The 18,657-nt window shown below is 39.3% G+C and overlaps 1 protein-coding gene across 1 annotated transcript; it reads right to left on the minus strand.

Annotated features, from left to right (window-relative positions):
* Positions 1–5,605: 5,605 nt before the first annotated feature.
* si:dkey-156n14.3 (zinc finger protein ZXDC) lies at positions 5,606–18,370 on the minus strand. Its single transcript, XM_059329869.1, has 10 exons — positions 16,411–18,370; positions 15,441–15,593; positions 14,655–14,733; positions 13,347–13,477; positions 11,597–11,767; positions 9,487–10,271; positions 8,840–8,924; positions 8,579–8,736; positions 7,881–7,982; positions 5,606–6,264 (listed from the first exon to the last, which is right to left on the minus strand). Exons 1-10 carry the CDS (start codon positions 18,368–18,370, stop codon positions 6,178–6,180), a joined length of 3,711 nt encoding a protein of 1,236 aa, XP_059185852.1. The 3' UTR covers positions 5,606–6,177.
* Positions 18,371–18,657: the final 287 nt, after the last annotated feature.

Here is an 18,657-nt window from a genome sequence, read left to right on the forward strand (position 1 = left end):
AAACTTTGGCTCTGTAGTTTCTATCAAACATCACTCAGAAAGCAGTTAATAGTGCATTTGTTGGGAACTCTCCTGACAATCTGTGTCAGCTCGATGGTGTATGTGGGACTGAGTCAAAATAAACTAGAGTGTGTGTGTGTGTGTGTGTGTGTGTGTGTGTTCATGGCAAGGTTATTATAGTTAACAAGAACTAACGAAATAAAACTAGAATTGAAAAAACATTTCCATTATCTGAAATAAAAATAAAAACAAGAGTTTTTAAAAATACGATAACTAACTGAAGCTGTATTTTGTGGTTACAAAACTAACTAAAATTATAGTCAAAATGTCCTTCATTTTCATTTTTGTCAACTTTTTTCATAAGTTAACCTTTTTGGATATTATAGTTTACGAAAACTAACAAAATAACGATTTTTCCAATTTTCGTTAACTGAAATAAAAATTAGAGTTTTTTAAAAAAAAAAAAAGATAACTAACTGAAAATGTATTTTGTGGTTACAAAACTAACTAAATCTAACTAAAATTATAGTGAAAATGTCCTTCATTTTCGTCTTTGTCAACTTTTTTCATACGTAAACCTTTTTGGTTGATATGAAATCTATTTCATCTACCTGGTTTTATGACTTAATAAACTTATTGGGGCTGAGATGGATCAGACAAAGTAAATAAAAGCAACTTTTATTGTGACTTTTTTGAATCTCGCACCCAACAAATACCCCATTACAAAAAAACTAAAACTAAAACTAATAAAAAATAAACTAAAACTAAGCATTTTCCAAAAAATAAAAACTAATTAAAACTCACTCTTAAGACAAATAAAAAACTGAATTTGAAAACAAAAAATCACAACGAAATTCAAACTAAAACTAATGAAAAATCCCAAACTATTATAACCTTGGTTCATGGTAATGAAGGAACATGGGAGCCAGTGCAACAGTGTGAGTTCTATGGAACAGAGGGATGGGATGAACTCTTCAAAACACACACTGGTAGATGCATTCACCGTTGGTTTATTGTGCACATGGGATTTGTTGAAAATATGATAAATATCGACACCAGACACCCGTTTATAAAAGGAATGTATTTCAAATTAACGGATGTATATTCTGCAGGTCACCTCTCACCATGACTCCCTCCTCATACTGTTACCCTCTGTCTTCCCCCTGTGACCTCACACAGTCTCCACTGCAGGATAAAGTAAAAGGCATGAGCAGGCTCTGCACAGGGCCTATGAATGCATTACAGTAACTGGTTGTTATTAGGCCTACCATGTTGTGCCACAGCCTCATCTGATCCCACTTGACCTCTTAATCCAGCCATCACACAGCTGGAACCCAAAGCCCTGAGACTATCCCTGCAGGGTGGATCTGGCCCACAGATTACAGGCTCGGTCTGGAGGGATGGGAGCGCTGCTGAATCGAGGATTAGTTGCCAGCCTTTGCCCTACTTCTTCCTCTCTGTCTGCGTCTCCCCAGGGATGTGGACAGGCTCTCATTTTTAGATGGTGGATGTCGAAATCTGGTTATTCTTCTCCTCCAGAGAAGTCTGGGGAGGCCACATTACTGATGCAGAAGCATCAGTAATGTGGCAAAGCAAACAGATGATTTATTCCAACAGAGGCAACAATTTCATGAGCATTTCATATATTTATTCGTTGATGAAACATATTGAATAACATTTTTTCTACCTTTATGTGACTCAAGTTACAGTCACACTATGTGCTGAAATGGGAAACCTGACCTCTTTGATCCCTGACTGGATGGGACTTTCACTTTCTAAGTCCTTCAATTACATATTTTCTATCACTGTAATTGGCAGCAGAGACCAGAAAAATTTGCTGCTTGACTTGCAGCTGTAATTTGACTGAAACTTGCCTTCGGGGACTTAAAAGAATTATACACATATCCTTGTACTTCTATGTCAGGACACTCACTGGCATTATGTATTACCTAGCCCCTTACCCTTACCTAAACCCAACCCATAACCTGAACCTTAAAACCAAGTCTGAACCTTCAAACGGCCAAAATGTCCCCCCTTCCCAAAAATGTCCTCACTCTGTTGATTAAATATCTTTCCCAGTGCTTACTATGTAGGATATACGTAGGATATACAGGTAGACACACACACACACACACACACACACACACACACACTTGTATTTTTTTATTTTTCCTCTGCAGTTGCCATTGTTTGTACTGTCAACATTGTTTGTTTAATTGGAAAAAAATTAATAGATGAAATGTAAAAAAATATATAACCAGATAATGTGTTTATGTATGTATGTATGTATGTATGTATAATTACTGTGTATAGGTAAATTATATTTATGTTTTTATAATACAAGACATGTTTAGACAAGGATATGTATTCTATATCTCATGTTAAATGTTTTGTCTTACTCTTTTTTTATTATTTTGTTTGTTGTCATATTCGAAATAAACTGGAATCAAATCAAATCAAATACATCTCAACATGTACACTATAATGCATGTACATGTAAACACTAGAGTGCTGGCAAAAAACACTATTATACTTTGGTGCATGAGGATGACGTGCATACATGAACATACGGTGGTGTTAGTTGAAAATGTTTGAGACGTTTGGAGCCAGGTAAATCAGTAATATATGCTCTCTGAGATATTATATAAACGTCTACATTTCAGCTCTGTGTAAGCTCACTGCTTCTCTCTGTATGAACACCATGGGGAAAACTCTGTATGACTTTAGCGCCATCTACTGGTTTGTAAATAGTACCCTACAAAAGGGCATTACTGCATGTTTTGGAGGTTATTGATAATAACACTGGGTGAGTTAACACCGACCAGACTCCAATTTTGTAAAGGTGTCACAATTAAAACTGTTAAAAATTCTACATTCTCTTTTAATCAGTTTAAGTTCACTGTGTATCCTGATTCAATATGACATGAAACAAATGAAAACCATGGGCAGCACATTGCTGCTACCATGTCAAAAGACATCCCTTTCACCTCATAACAATATTTTTTTAATAAAAACTTTTTTTGCAATAACAACATATGCATGCTACATTTCTATTCCGCTCCTTTTAAATGGAATAATCTGCTGTCTCAGCTTCAGTTGGATACACTGATTCCTTTTAATCATTTTAAATAAATTCTTGTTGATCTTATGATTCCTGAATGTACATGTGCTTGTTGCATTCATTATGTGCTTCTGTTGAGTGTATATTAGTATGGATATGTATTGTAATGTGTTGAATTGTATTTGTGCTGTAATCAGGGCACCATTGGAAATGGGAGCCTGCTCTTAATTGGCCCTCCCTGAATAAATAAAGGTGAAATGAAATGAATTATTGCATCTTATCATAATAATCAGAACCATCACTTCTATAGATGACAATATGGAGTTTGGCAATTTATACCATACAGTAATCAATTATAGATATAGATGAGAGATATTTACTGAGAAATATTATTCATGTGAGTGAAGAATGCATTGTAATTTACAACCACAGCTCTGAGGCCCTTGTGTGGTGAGTCCAAACTGAAGCAGTTGTTGATGACTTGCAGCCCCTAAATCTAATCTCTTAAGAGGAGCGTGAAGTCAAAAGTTAATGACAGTATAAACTGGGCAGTCACAAAAAAACTTGTGAATTGCTGCATCCATGTGAAGTCCAGTGAGCACTGTCATAAATGTGCAAAACAAACATTGGGCTGATTTGTAAATTAGTATAAGATTAGCTGCAGACAGACACAGCCACCTCCTCCAGGCTTACACGTGGAGATAACAATTAGCCTGTTACAAGCTAGCTTTCATCACATACTTTGGTTTTGTGGAATAACATTATGGTATTACAATAAACACGTATTATAAAACTAATGAGTTGGTATCTAAAGTGAAAAATGTCATAAGATCATACCTGCAAACTCAGACAGTATGAAAAAGGTGAGAAGCTTCCAGCAGCAAACAATGACGATTTATTTGACCTTTGACCCCAAAAACGTAGTTACTGCACTCTGGTTTTGCTGTAAAAGCGTGCAGTAACTACAATGTTCTCGTCTTCTCTCATCTTTTATATTTTGTTTCCAGTGAATAAACATTTTCAAATTAATTTTGTTATAAATGTATTTTAGTGTTTAACAACTCTATTCAAAGATTTGTGTATTTAAGACTTATTATAAAGTAATGTTATATTTTAGTCATAATATAATTTTGTCTCACTTTTTTATATAATCACTATCTAGACAATAATTTCCCTTTCAAATAAACTTAATAAATTTCTATTATTTTTATGTTCAAATTAGTATATATATCCAAAGCAGACGGTGGTAAGTGGAATTACTGCTTGGTTTTGAGTTGGATTTTGTGGTTTATATATAATTATTCCTCTGAAATAAAGCAAAATTGAAATCTAAAACTTTGTCACAAGATAATCAGAAATCAAGGAGTTCATTCCATGAAAGGTTAACGTTACACAGTTCACTGAGGTTAGCTGACACCCTGGCTGGCATTACAAGCTGAACAGTTTTCTATTATGGATAACGTTAAACATATTGGAAAAGGTTACATCACGACACATGTAACGTTGCTAAAGTAGTATTATCTTTGCCAAACCAAGTTCACTTTACACAGCATATTACATCGTTAACAGATAAAGACAATTACCTCAAAACTGTCGCTAGTGTCCATAGCATAGATCTCAGAGGTAACTGGAGCTGGTTGGACGTTCATCTGTGGAAAAGACAGATGCTATCTTGATTGTGATGATGGGCCAAATGACTCGCTTGTGACTGGCAAAATACAGATCTGGGGCTGAATTCACAAAGCATTCTTAAGATGAAAAAGCTTCTTAAGTGCCACTTTTTTTCCTAACTTTGTTCTTAAGACAAAATTTAAGATTTGGTATTCATGAAGAAAATATTGTCTTTTCTTTAGTTTCTTCCTAAAAAATAAGTTGAACTTAAGAACAATTGAGATTCTTGAAAATAAAGTTCTTCTCATATTTCTTCATAACTTTAAGAGAAGCCCTCTTGACATGGATTTACTTTAACACATTTATATGACATTCATGTGATTTCTTTAATATTAAGTTTAGCCTTAGACAATGTGGTAACACATTCTCTTCTTGTTGTCGCTTCCCTTATATTATATTCTTTTCTAACAATGACTTCTTCTACCAACACATCCAACTCCTGTTTGGTAAAGTTTTTGCTACGCTTACCAGCGATATCCTCCATTTTTTCACAGATATAAACGTCACACGAGGGATCTTAAGTTAAAAATCTAAGAACTTCCTAAGTGAGAAAACTAAGAACTTCCAAAGACATAAAACAATTCTTAAGAAAAAAATGGTGAATAGCATTTAAGAACATTCTTAGAAACATCCTATATTTTTTCTTAAGAATTGTCTTAAGTTTTATCTTTTGTGAATAGGGCCCCTGGACTCTTCTATTGGTTCTGAGAAGATGGCAAGCTCATGTTTCTGTAAGTCGTTGATCCTCCGACCCTCCTTGCTTTCCTTCATGAACCTCATGAATCCTCATAGTTCTGTTGTGTGGTCCAAATGAAATTTTCTGCATTTCTCACATAATCAAAGAAAGTATAATGAAGACCTCTCCACAAACCGTTATGATTGTGCTTAGATTCTTTAATCTCTGTGATTGGCTCTGCCATTCTGGAAATCCACAGCTAAATAATAAATAACAAACAGATAAAATTAGAACCAGAAGGTAGTATCTCATGACAAACTGTATACAAACACATGACCTTACTGCTGCCATAGAAAAATAAATCTAACAAACCTTAAGAAATCAAACTAGCAACAAATAAAGCAGATAACCCGTCAGTGGAGGAATGCACAGCGCGAGGTGTCTGTAAGGCAACTGGAGCATAGACAGCGCACTGTGTGTGCATGAATGGCAATGTGGCACCATGGAATAGACACCATTACGATCAATCCCCACACAGAGAAACAAAGAGCTTCTGACATGAGAATGCTGTCAGGTTTGATTTTGGTACAAACTGGACTTCAGAAATAAACACATAATAATCTTCATCTCTTGTCAAGGTGCATTAACTGTGGACTCATGTCCATTTCCTCTGCAGACTATCCACCACATGTCAGAAAAGGCTTTCACAGTCCTGGGAGTCCAACAACGTTTGTTGATGTAAACTGTGGAGCCTGCAGCTCTGTGGTGGTCACTCCAGGTCCTGAAGGTTGATTGTGCTTCCTGTGAACTGGGAGTTGTCTGAGCCGTTATCGTCCTCCGTCATCACTGAAGGCTCCTGTGAGGAAACAGTCACAGCTCACTTCTCTTATAGCCACAGTAGGCTTACAAAGGGAGGGAACTTTTCATCAAACATAGAAGTTAAGCTAAATGCTTTGCACAATTTCAATATATCATTTGTGTCTTTTAACCCTCCTGTATTCCTGGGCTCCTTTTTGACCCCAAATCATTTTCAACATACAATTAATATAGGTTAATATAAATTTCAACTTTCTTTATACATTTTATAGCATCTGTGCTCCTCAGGAGTCAAAAAGGACCCCATGACATTAGACTGGTTTTAGGACATTTTTTTCACCTTTTAAGGTAACTCATGGCCAACACACATAACACATATAATTTTCATATTTTTTTCCATTATTATTGGTCAATTTTAGTCAAATATACAAAATTAGGCCTAATTTCAAGAGAAAAAAGTAATAAAACCTGAATATTTATTTTCCAATAGTTATAGTAAAATAATAATTTCTTGATGGGAATGCACAGAGTAGGTTATGTCAACTTTTAGTGAAAATAAAAAAAAGAATCACACCCATGGTCCTCAGGGGTCAAAAAGGACCCCATGACATTTTCATCTTTTAAGGCAACTCATGACCAACAAATTATTCATTCTACATGTCCTAAAAACAGTCTAATGTCATGGGGTCCTTTTTGATCACAGGTGTGATTTTTTTTTCACCTTTTAAGGTAACTCATGACCAACACATATAACATATAATTTTCACATTTTTTTCATTATTCTTGGTCAATTTTAGTCAAATATACAAAATTAGGCCTCATTTCAAGAGAAAAAAGTAATAAAACCTGAATATTTTTTCCAATAGTAATAGTGGGAAAAATATTGATGGGAATGTACAGTAAGTTATGTCAACTTTTAGTGAAACTTATGTTTTGAAAACATTGTTCATTTTTGGATGATAGTCCAAAAAAAAAAAAAAATCACACCTGTGATCAAAAAGGACCGCATGACATTAGACTGTTTTTGGGACATGTAGAATGAATAATTTTTTTGGTCATGAGGTTGCCTTAAAAGGTGAAAATAAAGTTGGTAATATTTTTTTTCTACATGTCCTGAAACCAGTCTTGTGTCATGGGGTTCGTGGAAATACATAAAAAAGCATTACATTACTAGGTCTTATGGCACGTTTTGTTGAATGCACTGCCTTCAGCAGCCGACCTCCATCATGTGTACAGATCTTTAGAATTCATCCAGGTTATTAATAACATTTTTCCCTTTCCTATGAATTCCTTTAAATTCATGGTAGTTCTCACATTGAATATTCGCAGAATTCAGCATTCTTAATCAAAAATCACCAAACAAAGAATATTGTAGAGGCCATACCACAGGGCTTTGAATGCTTCATTAAACAGACAGGGCTCCACAACAATTTTCTGTATCTATCATTATTATTATTTATTACTTTGTTATTATGTTTACTTGTGCTATTTGTGGATAAATAAACTAATAAAATAAAAACAAAAACAGAAATCAAAATTTCACTGTGCCACAATTTTCATTTTCAATGTTTGATTTGCTGTCAAATACAACCTCACTGTATCACTGGGTGATGTTAAATAAAAGCCATAAGAAATTGTAATGAAAACTTTTCTCACCTGTAAGATGTTGACAGGCAGGTCGGCAGTGAGCTGAGAGTGGGAGCTGGAGGGCTGAGAGCTCAACTGGAAGGCCAGATCACCATCACTGGCTGGGTCGTCCTGCATTCACACACACTTTGATCAGCACGGCTTTAACAACAGCTACACTTTAGTCTCAACACAGATCGAGGAATTATTCTAAATCAGTCAGGTTGTAATGGAATCAGAAACACTACAGTGTAGTTGGGAAACAAGCTGTGAAGAGATGGTTAACACTTTACAATAACCAACTAAGTGATGTTTATAGATGATTTATAAACCAGTTATTAACCATTTACAAAGTGCTATACATATTTAATCTTTAAATGTTTTCAATCAATTTCTTAAAGCTATATGAATCATTTCAAAATCATTAACATACTTAATATGGTATTAAAATGTTAAGTAATGAGTACAACGAAAACTATTAATAAACTATTAATTATAATTGAATTGTTTGTTAATGGTAAAGCAACTAGAAACTTACATTAATTTACCATCTATTTGTTATTTATAAATTATCTAGTTAGTTAAACATTAATAAATTATGTATTTACCATTCTAAATGGCCTATATACAGTTTATAAATGATGATTAAACATTAATAAACTATCTGTTTACCATCTATAAATTATGGTTATTGTAAAGTGTTACCAAGAGATGTCTGGGGATCTCACCTGCAGCAGCTGAATCTGGACATACTGGGCCCCGGTGACGGGGTCACGCAGAGTCAGGCCCCCATTGGCTGTTGCAGCTACTTCCCCATATCGAACACCAGAGGGCGCCGAGGCTGCCTTTACTCCTTTAGTTTTTCTCTGAGTAGATCCTGAAGTCCCTGGGTTGTGCAAAGAGAACCATCATCACTTTCTGTTATTCAGCTCCTTTGGTCACTACTCACTCTCTGGTCTGACTGAGCAAAATTAAATAATAGGTCTTACCAGAGGAGGCTGAAGGACCTCTTTGTTTCTTTTTTTTGGCCAGCTGGATGGCTCTGTAGTCAGTCCTAGCTGAGCCTCCACTCTCCTGACATACAAAATGGGTAGACACATTATGTAGGCTTTAAAGGGTAAGTACCAACTAAAGTCAAGCTGCTTACAGCAGAAATGTGTGCTTATTTTCTCAAAATATAAGCATTTTTGTAATTCACAGATTCTAACCGTAAGAGATTCACACCTTAATGCATTTGAAATCATTTAATTCCCCCTGAAACTCTACACCAATCACACAAATGTACTATTTTGATTTCCGCCAATAGATGATAAGTTTGCATCTCTGCTTACTATTTTTCAGATTTGTTTGCGTGAGAGAAGATCCTATAACTTGGTCCAGGTTCTGAGAAAATCTAAGTTGTTAAGCTGTCAATATATTATTATGAACATACAGCTGAATTTCAATTTTTTCACCAGAGAAAGTTACAGGAATGTTTGTGTATGTTGCCAATTATAGTAATATATATTTGGAAAGAAAGACAACTTGAACTGGCAGATCAGAATTTAAAAGGAAACCAGAAATTGGCTCACAAAATTCTAACTGCTGCATTTCCACTGAATCTCTGCACTTCCCCTTCAAACAGCATGAAACTCACCAGGAAGCTGCTTGGTGACACAGCGTTGAGTTCCTGGTCTTTCTGTGGGCTGAAGCTGCTGCTGTGACCGGGGAAAACAAACTGGGTGAGGACCTTTCCTCCGTCTTGTGGCCCCAGTACCTCCACACAGCCCAGCAGGGGCCCAGCGCCCCCTTGGCCTCCCACCTCCACCCCCTTTGAGGGGGAGGTCAGTAGCTCGGCAACAGGGGCTACTGCCAAGGAGGCTGTGGGCTCCACGCTCAGGGCACTGGAGGAGCTGAGTGGGTGCTGCAGAGTGGGGTCCACAGACGCGCCAGCTCCCTGCATGGTAAGAGCTGTGAGGGTCCCAAGGGCCTCCGGGGTAACGGTCTGCACATCATCCAGATTGAGAGTGCCCTGTGGGGGCAGGACGTCCCCCACTGTTCCCTCCAGCCCGTGGTGGGGGCCCATGTCAGCACTGGCTGCCAGGATAAGGGGGTCCACAGCTTTGGCTAAGGTGGTGCTAGTGCTGGTACCCAGCGTGGTGCCGACTGACGAAGGGTCGATGGTGAGGATGCCTGAGCTGACCAGCGACAGGTCCATGGTGAAAGTGCCATTCGAGCTGCTCCCAGCGACGGGAATCCCCACTCCAATGCCAGCGGTGGCTGCAGTGCCACCAGGCACGGCAGAGAAAAGAGAGCTGAGGTCCAAGTTGGTCAGCTGGTCGCCCACGGCAACACCAGGCCCAGCGACTGTTGTTGGGGTGGCGCTGATGAGCTCACTGCTGGGGGTCAGGGTGGGCGTGGTCTCCATCTGACTGAGAACATCTGGGGTGGTGAAAGGGTTAAAGGTTTGGAAATTATTGGATAGTGAACATGTAGTGGAATAAACATTTGTAAAAAACTGTTTTACCCCTTTAGATGTTACAATGAAATTAAATTACTGTATTTCCTCAATTTAAAGCCGGGCCCCTATTAATGACCGGCCTCATTTAGTTACTGGGTGTAAAAACTATTTCAAGTAAATAAAAGCCGGCCTCTTTTATAAGCCGGGTGTCTTACCGGTATTATGTCAAAGTCTGTTCCCCCGTCGATATGTGTCCCCCTTACCTTAACCTGCACCAACCTGACCCCTGACCCCAACCAGTCCTCCTTTAAGTTGTTAACATGAGCCCAAGTTTACCTTAACCCCAAACAGTTCTCTCTACAAGGCCTAACCTTAAACTGAAATCCTAACTCCAACCGTGGAGGTGATGCTACGGAGAACACCATTCAGGAAACATCATTTGACGGTAACAGATTTCATCACAACACCTGTATTTTGAAGTTTGGCCACACGAGTTAGTACTGTAGGTAAATATGGTTGTTTCTCCCGCTGTCCTAGTCATTCTCTGTAAAGTCCAGCCATTTACGCACGTTCTTCTGGGCTTTTTAGTAGTTTAGACATTTTAAATCCTGCTTAAAATGAACATTCAGCGTGCTGTTCATTGTTTGTTTACATCCCAGTACTTCCAATATGGCTGACGACCGGGTAACTGGCTACAATGCGCTGTGTAAAACACTCTAAAAAGTGCCGGTCAGAGCTGCTCTGATTTTCTTTTTTTAATAAAAGCCTCCTTCAAATAATAGCCTGCCCCTATTATTAGCCGGGTCCCAAACTGATTTTTTATTAATAGAAGCCCCGGCTACTATTTGAGGAAATACAGTATCCTCAAACTCATATTACACTCACTTAATAAATCATCACCAACAGTTTGAAGAGAAAAATGTCATCCTCACTTTGTAAAGACAAGATGGATGCACTAGGTTAAATAATTAATGAACTTTACAATGTTTGATTAATATTCTCACTACAACAATCCTTTTTCAAGAAACATGAACATGCATCTTGCGGCAGCAACAGCAGGTAAACATGGTGGTAATTCATATTGTGGTTATAAATACATTGTTTATAACAGGTAATTTAGTCATGCCAACCCAACAGCTTTGAGATGTTTTTCTTCTTGAATTTAGTTTTTTCCTCCATCAACATTTCATTGAATTGTTCTGAGTCATAAGTGGGTCACCTATGAGTTTTATCTGGTTATAAAGAAAGCCTAAGCCACACAGTCAAACATTACTGTTTATCCTGAACCGACAGTGATGTCACTCACCAGGACTGAGGTGGTGGTGTTTGAGCATGTGGCTCTTCAGGCTGCTGCGGGAGGAGAAGTGCTTGGAGCAGTTGGCCACAGGACAGCGGGTCCTCAGGGTGCTGGCATCCTGCTTGTGCTTTTTGGAGTGGATGTAGAGACTGCTGCGTGCTGAGAACTTGGCACTACAGCCTGAAGAACATTAAAGGGGACAACTGTCAGACCAGAAAACAGGAAACTACAAAAAAAAAGAGGTGACACTTTAGATGAGGGAACACATATTCAACATTAATTAGTTGCTTATTAGCATGCAAATAAGTAACATATTGGCTCTTAATTAGTCATTATTAAGTAGTTACTAATGCCTTAATGCCAGTGGGTCACTGGTAGACTAACATTGGAGCAAAGTGGGTCACTTTGTAGAGTAATGATTGACATTACAATCTACCAATCCTCATCCAATCATCCAAAAGGAGCCACCAGTCACGTCAAAGGTCTGGAGAAGGTGGCTATTTGCCGTTTCCATGGTTTCGTTCACTGCTATGTAGAGACTTATAAAGTCCATACAAAGTAAAGCATATTAAGATCATAACTCATTATACAACAACTTCCTTACTTACTACTAATAAGCAATAATTCTGAGGTTATTGAGGGAAAACTCTTAGTTAATGGCTTACTGGTTGTATAATAAGGCCATGCAGAATAAGGCATTAATAACTACTTAATAATGACTAATTAAGAGCCAATATGTTACTTATTTGCATGCTAATAAGCAACTAATTAATGCTGAATGTGTGTTCCCGAGGGTTGCAAAGGGGCGGAAAATTTCTGGTAAATTTCCATGGGAAGTTAAGCTTGGGAATTTTGGAAATATTCCATATTGGAAGCTACAATACATATAATACATATGTAATTTCAACAGATTTATTTGTAAGTAGAGTAGAACACGTTCTAATTACTTGTTTCATGGATGAACAAAAACAGAAGTGTTGGGTTCAATATCACCCATCCCCTAATCCCACTCATTCAAAAATTTACCCCCCCATCCAAAAATCTCCACAAAGTCCCATTCAAAATGTTAAATGAAAAATGCCACTCTTCCTCCAAAACGTTCCATTAAACATGCAAATCTTCCTTCAAGCAATCCTCTGCATTTTTGCTCAGTCAATAGACTCTTCCTGCTCCTCATCAACATCCAACAACATGTCCCCTTCCTCAACATCCAACTCTGAGTCTTCCTCTTCAGTGTCACTTTCCAGCCTTGTTGAGGATGGCTCTGTGTCAGGCTCAAAGAGCCTTACGTTTGCGGGAATGCCAACCAGCTTTTCCACTCTCACATTTGTGAGCTTGTTGCGAACCTTTGTGTGGGAGGGTTAGGGTTAGTGCACAGTGCCAGTAGGGGGTGTGGTCTCAATAGCCATGCAGTAAGCAGTGTGCTCTGTGCATGTGATTGAGGAATGGCATGGATATTCAAGTGTATTTGAATGGCATCTGTTTGTTTTAGTCAAGATTATGCTAAAATATACTTTCCTCAACTATATTTAAGTTCCCTAAGAAGAGCCAACCTTCAATTTTGAAAATTCCCAGTTTATTCCCATAAATTCCCGTTAATTCCCATGGAAAGTTTCCGTCTTTGAAAATTCCGGGAATTTTGCAACCCTAGTGTTCCCTAATCTAAAGTGTTACCAAAAAAAAATCTAATAATATAACCGCTGACTTTCTCCCATTAAAAGTCAAATTCCTGTGTTTTGTTTTTGATAGCTGTACATACCTTCTGCATGGCACTGGAAGGGCTTGGTGCCCAGATGAGTGATACTGTGACCCTTGAGGTGCTCTGCCCGAGTGAAGGATTTCCCACAACCCTCCTCTGTACAGACAAAGCGACGGTCATCATCATGTTTCCTGATAATAACAGAGAAGGAGTCTGTGGTCAGCGAGACAGGACCAACAGGTGGAAAGACACAAAGACTTCTTTAGAGCTCAACTAGGTTGCATTTCTCCACCAACCTGTTATTTTATGACAACAATTGAAACAGCTACTAAACCCAGCAGTCTCATAAAATTAATATATGTAGAGAAGACTGGGAAGGAATATAATAAAAGAGACTGGGAAGGAATATAATAAAAGGTACTTATTGGATTTTGGTGGAACCAAAGTTATTATTATATTGACATGAAAGATTCTAGTGAATCATTTCTAGTGGGAAACTTGCTAGCCTCACTTTCCGATGACTCCTCAATTGTTGGATGCATCAGAAAAGACGAAGCGGAGGAGTACTGAAAAAGAGCTTTGTCACATGGGCCAAATCCAATCACCTGTGGTTTAATATCAGCAAAGCCAAATAGCTGCCAGAGTAACTACCCTGTCCTGGTTGTAACCAAGGCAAGAGTGGAGAGGATGAACTCATACAGGTGCCTTGGGGGTCCACATTAGTAAATTAATAAAACCTGGACTGATTTGCTGGTCTATAAAACACTGAATGGTCTCAGACCAAATTACATGCTTGATCTGCTACCTCTCTATGAAGCATCCAGACCCCTTAGGTCATCTGGAACTGGCTTGTTGCGTGTCCCAAGAACAAGAACTACTCTGCTCTACTCTACTGCCCTTACTTTTTAGCTATGCAATGTTTGACTTGTGCTTTTTATTATTTTATCTCTTTTCTTATCCTGCTGTATCTTATTTTATCTTATTTGTATTTTTATTTCTATTTCCCTGTTTTAATTGACTGTTTTTACGGTTTTCAATTGTGTCTTGCTGTTTTTAATGTTTATGTAAAGCACTTTGAATCACCTTGTGTTGAATTGTGCTATACAAATAACCTTGCCTTGTTAATATACACTGAATTCTGAATATGATGCATCCTGTTTGTAGGAGTGATTCACACAGCATTCCGACTTTTTCCAAATCAGGGTTGTAGTGTGAACAACAAAACCTGAAGCCCAGAGTAATGTCAGAAGGTGAAAATGTCTTCGATCATGGTAGCTCTGGTCCTTATTGGACATTAAAAGTTGATGGTAAACGTTGACCTTCTCCGTGTTCACATCAAGGGGAAAGTGTCTATTCAAGAGCACTTACCGTTTATGTCGGAGCAACTTAGACATACTGGTGAAGGTCCAGCCACAGCCCTCCGAGTCACAGACAAATGGCCTCTCGCCTGGAAACAAGAAATTACATGTTTATTTCCCATAGGGCTGCAACTAACGATTATTTTCATTATTGATTAATCTGTCCATTATTTAAACGATTAATCGATTAGTTGTTTGGTCAATAAAATGTTGAAAAATATCAGTGTTTCCCAAACCACAAGATGACGTCCTCAAATCTCTTGTTTTGTCCACAAACCAAAGAGATATTCAGTTTATTGTCATAAAGGAACAAAGAAACCAGAAATATTCACATTGAAGAAGCTGAAATCAGAGAATTTGGACTTATTGTTTTTAAAAAACTGCTCAAACCAATTATTCGATTATCAAAATAGTTGATGATTAATTTAATAATCGATTATTGTTGTTCGATTAATCAAATAATTGTTGCAGCTCTAATTTCCAAACAGGGTCTATAACCTGTACAAAGAAGACAGAAAAGTGGTAACAGGCTTTCTGCAGACACAAAGTTGGCCTGGATTTATCCTGTGCAACCTATGTCCTACAGCAAACCTGCTTCAGTGGCAGTTTAGTGAAGAGGATTCAGTCTTATCTGACATGAGTGAACAGAGAGCAATGCATTCGTAGCATCATGTGATTGAGGAAATTACTCTTAAAAAAAAAACATGCCTCAAACATCTCTGTGGAGCACTCCCTCCGCCCTGAACCACTGGTTAAGGTTAGAAATAACTGACACTATATTCCACTATCAGCTTACCAGTGTGACTTCTCATATGGATTTTGAGCCGACATGCCTTGTCATACGTCTTGTCACACCCTGGGTAGGTGCAGGTGAAGTGACCCGTTTCTCTGAAGTGAGTGCGATTGTGGGAGAACAGGGCACTGAAGGTGATGAAGGTTTTCTCACATCCTGCACATGACAGAGGGGGCACATAAGACAGTGGGGGAGGTTCTTTTGAATAAATCATCAGACAATCCAAGGTGAACATGACTGTGTACAGTTAACTCGCATCACCCTACACATGAGATAACAAAGCATCCTTTGAGATAACTTGCTTCATATTCAATGTACCAGCTGTGCTGTGGTTAGGGTTGTCAAAAGTATCGAAACTCAAAAAAGTATCGATACTAAAACGTTGTATCCGGATACGATACTCATTTTCAAAAGTATCGATAGTTTATTGTTATGTGTGTAAAGCATACCAATGGAAGGAACACTTAAATTATTATTATTATTATTATTTTTTTTTTTTTTTTAAATCAAGCTTGCCTAATATTGTACACAGCATACAACCTCAAAATATTGTTCTAATCGTTATTGTTTATTGAATTCATTTATTTTTTGCACTACCTCACACCTGAAGCTTGTTATCATAGTTGCAGTTTCTTTTTGCACAACTGTTTTTTATTATAAATATTTAACCTGTGGTTCTGTTCATTTTTACATGTTGCATTTTTCTTGTTAATAAAAATATTTCTGTTAAATTTTGGCATCTTTGTTTTTATCCTTGTGGTATCGAAGATGGTATCGAGTATTGAATATTTTCCTGAGTATCGGTATCGAGTTGAAAATTTTAGCATTGTGACAACCCTAGCTGTGGTATGATACCAGATGGAAAACTGATGAAGTTAAGTGCATAAGCATAAAGGGAGGATTTTAATTTCATAAATAAATGCAGAGAAATGACAAGAAAACTAAGAAACATCCAACATGCAGCTGGTGTTACCTGGGAATTCACACTTGTGGGGCCTCTGTGGTTCGAAGTGGACCCTCTGGTGATTGGTGAGTCGTGTAGCACTGCGAAACCTCTCATGGCAGATCTCGCAGATGAAGGCATTATCCTGCTCATGGACTTTAACATGAGCCTTTAGGTTGTAGACTGTGGTGAAACGGCGCCCACAGCCTTCAAACTGACAGGTGTGTGGCCGCTGCTTGTCATGGGACTGAAGATGCCGCTTTAGCTTGTAAGAGGTGGCAAAAGCCCAGCCGCAACCCTCTACGGTGCACTGGTAGGGGCGTGGGTCCTCTGCATGCCTCAGTAGGTGAATCTTAAGTTTTTGACGTGTATCAAATGTACACGAGCAGCCTTGTTCTGGGCACCCAAAAGAGGCGACAGTCTCTTTCTTGGACCTTATAAGCGGTACACACTGGAAATCCCCATTTTCACAGTCTGCCACAGTGGCTTTGGGGGACAGGGTGACCAGATCGGCCTCTGTTACAGCACACAGTGCACCTGCCTCCTGCTTTACAATGGGACAGGAGTCCAGAGAAGTACCAAGCTCCGATAATGGACAGTCATCCACCAGAGCCAGCTCAGAGTCACTCACAGACAAACCAGGCCTGGGCTCTTCCTGCTGGCTGGAGCTGGACACTGCCAGTGTGCTGATCTTCCCGATGGATTTAGTGCCACCGTCATAGTTGAGAAGAACAATATCCTCATGGTCTTTCATGCCAAGGTGCTCCTTTAAGCTAACCATGTCATCTTCTTTGTGCACATATCCCTCTGGTGGGGCAGCGAGAGTCAGTATCCCGTTCTCTATGGTCACTATGATGCTTTGGTTGTTTATTGTGATAGTTCCGGAAAAGGTTTCACTAGCAGGCGGACTTGTGGAGGCCGTGATTGAGTTTGCACTTCCCTGCAGCCCCGCTGAGTCTGAAATGAAGTCCGTGGTGTCCATGACTTCCACAACGCCCGAGCTCCCTGAAATCAAGGGGGCAGAGGAAACCTCCCTGACCAGCTTACCTTCGTTGTTTTCTGTACAAATCTGGCCACAGATCTTATCGCCATATTTGTTTGTCAAAACAACGTCTTCGACAGTGTGGTGATAGACAGTCTGTTTAACATTAGTCCCGGCACTGTCGCTCAGTAAATTGAAAACATCAGCTTTTTTCAAGGCCCGGGTGTCAAGACAATTCAAGTGATCGGTAGATTCACAGAGAATAACGTCGCTGTTGTTTCCAGCCTCCATGGAGACACTGGGACTAGAGCTCTCTGTCTTTTTCATTTGATCGCCACCGTCAGATGACACATCCGGTCGGTGTTTGCTCGCTTCACCGATGCCATCCTCTTGAACAACATTAAAAACAACATACAGTTCCTGGGTGGTGTCTGCCCTGCTCGCCGTGTTGGAGCCGCTGTGGCTGCTCACCGAGGGCTTCGAGGCGGCGTCCTCACGCTGCTGCCGTAAACCTGGACACGGTAACGTGAAGTGCCGCTGCAGCTCCGGCTCCTCTTCCCCTTCAAACAGAGGCAGCGCCATCTGCATTACACTATCCCCGCTTTCCACACCGTATTTCCACGCAGTCCTCACGAACTCCTGCGAACCAAGCAGTGCATCGAGCTCATTGTCTCTCTCCGTGCTCACGTTATGAAGTCCGACAGTCGGTCTGGTACCGTTTCCCAATAAACTGGTTTTAACGGTTGGTTGCGGTTTACTAACAGCCGAACAACCCGCTCCGCTGCCATTTTCCGCCAGTAGGTGAAACGGGGCTGTCCTCGGCCTAGTGTTGTTGTTGTTGTCACTTTGTGGCTCAGACGACTCCAATAGTCCATCCGCTTCATTTTCGGTGGAATTAAAACGAGGTGTCGACCCTGTTGCTGATTGACGTGGAGACGAAGGGGTTCTGTGCTGGGCGCCATGTTGAGAGTGTATGTTTTGGGCACCAGAAAGCCCCTGGATTTCCATCTTGGTATCCCTGTAGCAGCGACTCAGAAAAGGCCCGCCCTAGTACACGGAGGCGTTCCGCAGAGCCACTACACAGTTTACAGCAGGCCGAGGGCTGCGTTCAAGGCCAGCACGAAAACCCCACCTCGGCAATCTAAAAAATAGCTCTTAACTGGTTTACTACTTGCTCATATTGCCTTTGCTCTGTTGTCTCTTTATGTTACTTATTGAAAATTGCTTGTACTTCTTTCACTTCTTTTTCCCATTGTTTTGTTGCTGTTTTTTTTCTATCTTTCTCTGGTCCTTCC

The sequence above is a fragment of the Centropristis striata genome, chromosome 3, assembly GCF_030273125.1.
Source record: "Centropristis striata isolate RG_2023a ecotype Rhode Island chromosome 3, C.striata_1.0, whole genome shotgun sequence".
Taxonomy (NCBI): Eukaryota; Metazoa; Chordata; class Actinopteri; order Perciformes; family Serranidae; genus Centropristis; species Centropristis striata.

Bases quoted from the DNA above. Each gene is read 5' to 3' on its own strand.
- si:dkey-156n14.3 (XM_059329869.1), bottom strand. From the start codon at position 18,370: ATGGAAATCCAGGGGCTTTCTGGTGCCCAAAACATACACTCTCAACAT. The intron at 11,768-13,346 runs GTATGTACAGCT...AATGTTCTTCAG, and splicing joins CTTCCAGTGCCATGCAGAAG to GCTGTAGTGCCAAGTTCTCA. The intron at 7,983-8,578 runs GTGAGATCCCCA...GTGTGAATGCAG, and splicing joins TCCAGATTCAGCTGCTGCAG to GACGACCCAGCCAGTGATGG.